General features: G+C 33.6%; 2 protein-coding genes across 2 annotated transcripts; both read left to right on the plus strand.

Annotated features, from left to right (window-relative positions):
• The first annotated feature begins 373 nt into the window (after positions 1 to 373).
• LOC109585387 (uncharacterized) lies at positions 374 to 5021 on the plus strand. Its single transcript, XM_020001454.1, has 14 exons — positions 374 to 514; positions 563 to 856; positions 899 to 1168; positions 1215 to 1294; positions 1595 to 1787; positions 1839 to 2141; positions 2188 to 2295; positions 2352 to 2492; positions 2547 to 2728; positions 2809 to 2862; positions 3276 to 3512; positions 3560 to 3610; positions 3662 to 3860; positions 3962 to 5021. Exons 1-14 carry the CDS (start codon positions 406 to 408, stop codon positions 4855 to 4857), a joined length of 3117 nt encoding a protein of 1038 aa, XP_019857013.1. The 5' UTR covers positions 374 to 405; the 3' UTR covers positions 4858 to 5021.
• A 662-nt stretch (positions 5022 to 5683) lies between these two features.
• Positions 5684 to 7197, plus strand: LOC109585378 (uncharacterized). The gene is made up of 3 exons (XM_020001444.1): positions 5684 to 5962; positions 6733 to 7042; positions 7094 to 7197. Exons 1-3 carry the CDS (start codon positions 5684 to 5686, stop codon positions 7195 to 7197), a joined length of 693 nt encoding a protein of 230 aa, XP_019857003.1.
• The last annotated feature ends 807 nt before the right edge of the window (positions 7198 to 8004 follow it).

Consider the following 8004-nt stretch of genomic DNA (forward strand, 5'->3'; position numbering starts at 1 on the left):
TTATCGCGTAGACATTGAGTTGCCATTGTCATGAGTTGGCAAGTGCTTGGGGCACAAACTCCTGGATACTAGCAGCACTGCCTTTGTAGTTCATCTTTCCAGCCTTCTTTCAAGCTCCTTTCTTGTATTGGAAGAGATTGCCAAGTTTTTAAAAGCTAAGGGCCAGATAATGTTGCCACATGGTGGATCACGTGATATCATAAGTATACTGGATTATGCGGATTGTGACTTTGAGCAAATACGCCCTCATGCAGCAGTCTTCTATAGGGCCGTTCGATACTCTCTTTAGTATTATACACTCTTGGTATTATCTACTCTTGGTAGTATCTATGGCTATGACTAATTGCACATAATAATGCGCTTCTGCCCCGTTGACCGTAATTTCTAATTATTCAAATCAGAGTAATGAATACGCCCCATTTGAACAAGATGGCTTTTATATTTGATCGAGATCTTTTTCTTGTTCTTTTGTCACTAACAGTTGTCACTACTCTAAAGGAAGTATACGGTGCTGGTAGGTATTGAATCATAGTAAGTTCAAATTGATCTTGTGCCCTTCTAGGTATAACAGTTGCTCCTACCTCCGCTAATGTTTCTATCTATGACACAGCAAAGTTTAATTGTGAAGGAACTGGCAATGTACTGAATTGGCTAGTAGAGAGTGCTCCACTGACAGATTCTATCAAACAACAAAGAGATATATCTGTTACTGGTCCTGGTGGTGGTCCTGGTAACTTATCATCTGTACTTACTATCATTGGGTTACCTGTTAATAATGGGATTCAAATTTTTTGTCAGACTGTATCATATCCTCCATTTGTACAAGTGGTCTCTGGTGGTACACTAACAATAAGAGGTTAGTCTATTCTACAAATGTGGCTAATTCATTTTCTAATAGGAATATCACCAGTTGAAGACATACAATGGTCTAATGATGATCAGTCCTTGTCATGGTCTCCTCCTTCTTTCTATTCTGATGATATACCACTAGGAACTGTCCCTACATATAATGTACTAGTGAATGGCACTAGTTATATCAATACCACTGATACTAGTGTATGGTTGGATACTACTGAACTACCTTGTACTAATTTTACTGTCAGTATTACTGCATCTGTTGGACAATATGTATCACAGGGGAGAGAATATATATTTAACATCATTCAAAGTATATAAAATACACAAATGAAATTATTATTTTTGCTTTTCATCAGATCACACTATTGATAAGGAAAACCTCACAATGACATTTAATGAATTTAGCAAGACATTTGATGTTAATCTTACTAGCTCAGTAAGAACTATACTAAAGTCCATTTGCGTTGACCTGAGTCCTCATTTTCTTGCTATAACTTTTGACTTACAAGTTTTACTGTAAAAGTAAACATACCAGTGCATTCCTCTCCTTTTGCCACATCTATTGTACTACTTAAGAGGTAGCTGTAGCTCTTTAGCTCCAAGTTGGTTATATAACCCATGCAGAAAGTACAGCCATTGTGTTAATTATTGGGTGGGGTCTGTAATCACTTCCTGGGCTCAGGTGAATGCAAATGGACTTTACTTTTATGAATATGTATTAACATTATTTCATTAGATACACAGTAATCAATCGTGTAAGTATATGATAGTTGGTACAGTGAAGCCTAATGAAGGTATAGAAGAAAACACTCAAGCAGTTGAAGCAGATGACAAAGAAGAAATGTTTTCATACAGAATGATTGGATTAAGACCATGTACAAATTATACTGCTCTTATTGAGACCATTACAAATTTTTTGATTCCATTCTGTAAGTTTTTATGTTTAATCATGCCACCTATGTGTTCTATCTTACCTTAAGCTACATATAATGTACAAGATGTGCTAGTATCTATTGAAGGGAATGGATCAGTTAGTGTACAGTGTGTGTTTGTATCAGGATCAACTGCTGATGGATGTCATGTGATATTTACTGATACTAGTAATGGAAGGAATGAATACTTTAATATAACTGGATCAGGCAATACAATAGTATCAGTATCAACCAGTGGAGTGTATAATATAATTGTTCGTGATGTTATTAATGGGTACATTATTCCATGGAATTGTGTACAACCTAAACAAGTTAGCGTGACTCTTAGTACAACTGCTACTTCCTTTAATGGTAATTACATAACATTGTAGTAATTATTAATTATTATTATTATTAGGAGGCAGCGCTATCAGCTCTAGTTCTTCCTCTACTGCTATCAGTAGTTTAACTTCTGATATTACTACACCATCACCAACTGATATTATTGGAAATGATGATACACCAGGTATTGACTGACATGTATATGCTTACTTATTTCACAATAGTTTGTTTTATATTCAGGAAATGCTGACAGCTTAATGGTTTATGTCATTACTAGTGTGGTATTTATTGTTTTTATAATGATGATAATAATATCCTTTACTTTGTGTGTGGTTGTTGTGACTAAAAGAAAGCAAAAGAACAAAGTTACACTAAATGCAGGTAAATGACTCATTGTTATAAATGGTATATGTCATTATTATTATTATTATGTAGAAATTGCTGCCTGTCATCAACCCCAAGCAGAGATGAGTCATTATCAAGAGATACCTATTGGAACAGTATCTATTGATGTGTCAAATGATGAAAGATCTTCAGGTCCAACAAGTGAACCAGTACAAGGGAATATAGTGGATCCTTATCATGTTTCTTCTGATGAATTACTAGCTATAAGGAATGTAAGTTACTATTGAATGAATCAATATACTTTATAATGGTCTCAATGCTTATGTACATTATGTTCTATTGTTTATCACAGGGACATTCTGTTCAACAGGATAATTCTCTTGTCACTACTACATTGCCACAAGAGGTAATATTATTATTTGTAGTTGAAGCCATAATGATATGCTGTTTACTGCCAAAATGCTGATTACCTGCAGCGTACACTTGTTTTGAATAGCAAGAATAATGTTTATTGTTAGTTTATGATAACAGTGTGACTTACAAGCTTTAATGATAAGGATCTGATATACTATTATATATAATAATAAGTATAAGTTCTTAACTAATTGAAATGTGATTTGTGTGATAAATAATGAGTGTAAACATCTCTATAATGAGATTCATGAGCTGTACTCCTTCATTATAAATTATGATAACACATTGTACTTCTAACAATTGTTTTTGTATGTTGTGCACTTTGTAATGAGTTTCATGCTGTAAAGCTGTGATAGCATAAATATGTGAGCAAACTGTAGCTTTAATTTTTATTCTGATTATTAGGGACAAACTCAAGACAGTTCATCATCCAGCTCTGACTCTTATGGCTCACCTCCAAATAGTGCTGCTCCATTGATACGGCATGATAATGAGAACACTGGCAATACTGATTCTACTGTTACTGTTAGTAGCAGTACTGCTACTTATGCTGTTATTGGTAGGAGGACTGATACTGCTGATGTACCACCACCTACTGTCCAGCCTGTTGAATATGCTAATGTTGCTGGAGATATTAGCAAGGTATTGTAATAACAATGATACTACAAAAGTTTGATTACTTGCATTAGAAAGGAGTGGTCAATCCTTACAAGATTAAGTCGAGTGACATTTCTGATGAGGTGAGCTTTATTGTGTTTAGTTATCATTAATTTTTTATTATCTAATATTAGGCTGCAGAAGTTCCTCCTCCTTCATATGATGATTTGGGCACCATTACTGATCCTGTCATTGAACCCAGTACTGAGTCTAGTACTGTGTCACCTCAGGCCGCACCAAATGACTATTCTTATTCTCAAGCTGAAGAAGTGTCACAAATGAATGGAGCTACTACTCTCTGTGTTACATCACCAACTAAACAAACTAAATATGGTCAGTATGATGTGTATATTTTTGCTAATAGTTCAAGAAACTGACTGATACACATGTATATGTATATTATACATTATTTTATTAATTTTATTCAATTTTAGATTCCGATAATCACTCATCAAGTCGTTGGTTTGAAAATCTCATTGATGATAATATTGAGTCTACTTCTCTTCTTGTCTGGAAATTCACTCAACATCCACATAAAGATAACAATATTGCTGCTGCTACTTCCACACAAGATGAAGAAGAGGCTGTTGATGATTGTGCTACAATGCCACTTCAAAACCTTGATCGGGAAGAACCTGGTCATTTTGATGTATTGATAGTTCCTCATTATACACCACAAGATCCACAGCAATTGGAAGTAGAGGAAGACATAAATAATGAAGCGTATGTGTGTTCATTTGGTAAGGAAGAGAATGAGGAAATAAAGAATGAAGACAAGCAAGCTTTGGTGAAGAATAATACTGAAGCTGAAATGAAAATTGAAGATAATGATGAATGTGTATTATTTTTAAGTCTAATGATCATATGCCTTGCTTGTGAAATATTGCTTAAAGAAGAGAAAGCCCAAGAAGAGAAAGCTTTATCGAAAAATAATTGCAACATTGGTGAACTTGATACTCAAGTCAATAAGCAAATTGAAGTTGAAATTTTTATAGATTATGCTTGCTTTACTATGGATGATGCTTACATTACTACAGATGACGATTATGATAATATTACTACTGATGTTTATATTACTACAAAAGTAGCCATTGTTAATCTAGCATTGATGGAAATTGAAACCAATGTAATGGCATTTCTAAGTTCGTTAACAGCAAGTTTTCAAAAAGTATTCCAATATCAACCTCTTATTAAGGTACTTATGCTCAATGAGAAGTTCATAAAAATTATTAAAAAGATCCTGGCACAAGCAAGAAATATATTTTCTATGCTGTACATAGCAGCCACTGGGGGCCAACCTGAATTTCAAATATTGTCTGTTGTGTGTTAATATTACAAAAAACTTGCATAATGCTTCCTTGTATGTCAATTTATATTATTTGTTTTCCCTTTTAGAAACTCCTGCTTATTGCTTTTTTGTTACACTAGTTGTTACATGTATTCATGATTATTATTAATAATTATTGTTCATTTATTTCGAATTATTTGAAGGAATTTCCAAAGTAAAACCCTAGTTTCGCAAGCCAGACCCTTCCTGCCTACTGTCATTGGGCATGGGGTGGACGGCTGTAGGTTGGGGAATGGTCTGGCTAGCAACCATTTTAGCGACTAAAGGCCTCCATACACTAGGCAAAAACTGTTCTATTTCTGGCAACATGTTGCTTACAAGATCAAAGTAACCACAAATGTTGCCAATAACATGTTGCCTAGTGTATGTTGGGCTTAAGATTTTAGTAAAACTCCTCCACCTACGATGAAATGAACTTTGCAGTGGCTATAGGTCCGGTAACCGGATGTGTACAGCAGAGCTATAGATCCGGCTGTTCGTTTTTCTCCCTAAAACAACCTTGTACACATGCGCATTGATGCAAAATTGAACTTATTTTTTATCATGAACTTCTGTTCTAAGCTATTGAGGGACTTCTAAAACCTAGTGGATGTTCACAGAATTAATTTTCACAAATTGCCACTTTTCTACCATCTTGTACTGTATTAAATTGATTTTCAAGGAATTTAATTTCACGAATCTTCAAAAATCTGCAAAATTTGTTATCCTCAACTATATGGTAATAAAAGTTCATAAAAATTGGGTATGTTTTAGAGCCAATTTTTTGTCTTTATATAAACCACCCTGAACTCTTTAAATTTTTGGAATTATGGCTATTAAATTTTTGGCTCTTTTTAAAATTGTTATTTTTTACTTAGATAAGCCAGTATTATCACCTGATGATGTGTATGCCATTGCTACTTGTAATGGTATACAAGTGGAAGGACAGAAAGACAATGACACAGTCATTATGGCCACAGTGAAGGACTCTCTTAATCACACTGTGCATCGTTGCAACATTTCATCTTTGCCATATCTGATTAATTATACTGTACTCCCTCCTGATATTGACTTTAATATTGAATTTGTTGGTGTTAATCCAGCTGGAGTGGAAGGAGCATTGGAACAAACACTTTCATTTGAATTGTAAAGTTATAACTAATGGCATTAATAATGTAATATAATGACAAAAAACCTCTGTCCCACCCCTCGCTTGTTTTATAATACGCATGCAAAATATAAATGATAACTAGTTCTTTATGTTCTAGTCATTATAGTACCTCCTAAATCAAGAACAATTTCTATCCATGTTACAGCAGAATTTATTTGTCAAGGAACTGGGAACGTATTGAATTGAACTGTGCAGGGTAGCTCTCTTAATGAAACTGTCAAACAACAAAGAAACATAACAGCTACTAATATTGGTTCTCCTGGTAACTTATCATCAGTACTTACTATTGTTGGTTTACCTGATAATGATGGGATTAGGATTAGTTGTCACATACAGTTATATTTTTACAGTTATATTTACCTTTTGATCAAGTATTCTCTGGTGCTACACTAACATTAAGAGGTTAGTGTATGCATAATTGTTAATTAACACCTTTCCAAAAATGCACATTTTATTTTCCATATATTTATTCACAGGTAACATCTAAAATGTCTATTTTTTGTAAAACTGTACTTTATGGCATGATGACACCTGATGGAATGAATAATCCTCAATTAAATATATCTAACGAGGGCAATTATTTATTAGTGTTTAGAAATTTAACGCCATTTCAAATATACACTGCTAAAATTGGATTACAAATTCCTTATAAGAATGATGAAATTAAATTGAGAGAGTGTCCACACTGTTATTTTCATTTATTTTAGTGTAAAAACTTAGCTACATACAATGTACAAGATGTGCTAGTATCTACTGAAGGGAATGGATCAGTTAGTGTACAGTGTGTGTTTGTATCAGGATCAACTGCTGATGGATGTGATGTTGTTTTTACTGATACTGATCAGGAATCATCTTGTAATGTGTCACTACTGCTGAACCAAGAGCCTACACTGGTAACACTACCAGCTGGTAATTACACAGTGACAGCTTACGACAATATTAATGGATCACTTTATGGACCTGTTATCCAATATCCATCATCAATAGAAATTCAAGCTACTAGTACAACTCCTCCTAGTAAGTGACATATAAAACAGTTAATAAACAATACTTGCTATTATTTATTAGTAGAAGCCAGTGAAGGCACTAGTATTACTGTATCTCCAACATCTTCTAGTGCTAGTGATATTACTGAACCTCCAACAAGTACACAGTTTCAAATTTTGTCATAATCAAAATTTTTATGTCAATTAGTAACTATTGTTGGAGGTTCTATAGCAGGTTTTGTTTGGTCTTTGTCATTACAATACTAATAGTACTAGTGTATAAGAAAAAGACTAGAGCTGGTCTAGGTTTTAGTGGTGAAATGAAAATGAAATGGGGTAAAAATTAACATAGTATGGTGTTAGCAAAGCGTAACAGTTATATTAGTAGTTTGTGAGATTGTATCTGATCGTTATTATTGTGACTATTATTGTGTTATGATAGCTGCATGCCAATCATAATCTTTTTTATTTCATAGGAAGCCATCTCAGAGTCTTCATCATCAGGGTATGGTGCATCGCAGTCACTGGAAGAAAATAGAGTCTAGTGCAGTAAATGTAATATTTTTAATTTTAAATTTATATTTAATTTACTACTATTTTAGACACTATGGCACCTCAATAATTCAAGGACCAAATTGACATCTGTCATTGGCATTTTTTGTGTAATTTAACAGTTTGTATCATGTTCATTTGTCTTATGTATCATTAGTTAGAGTTTTTTTGCTGTTAATTTTAAGTTTAATAATAATTGCTTGCAATTATAACTTAGTCAGCAATCAGCATGATTGGCATAATTTAGACAAACATTTTGGCTAGTTGGCTTGTATTCTTGGTTATTTAGAACAACCATGTACTGTCTCTTCTGTATTCACATTCAGTTACTTCGTCCATGCATACATAGTTGATTACAATAATACCACTGGGTGTTTGTGTTTTATTCATTATAGTTATACTGAATTATACATGTACATTAATTGTGCGTACATGTTGCTT

The sequence above is a fragment of the Amphimedon queenslandica genome, unplaced genomic scaffold (assembly GCF_000090795.2).
Source record: "Amphimedon queenslandica unplaced genomic scaffold, v1.1 AMPQUscaffold_13074, whole genome shotgun sequence".
NCBI classification, from domain to species: domain Eukaryota; kingdom Metazoa; phylum Porifera; class Demospongiae; order Haplosclerida; family Niphatidae; genus Amphimedon; species Amphimedon queenslandica.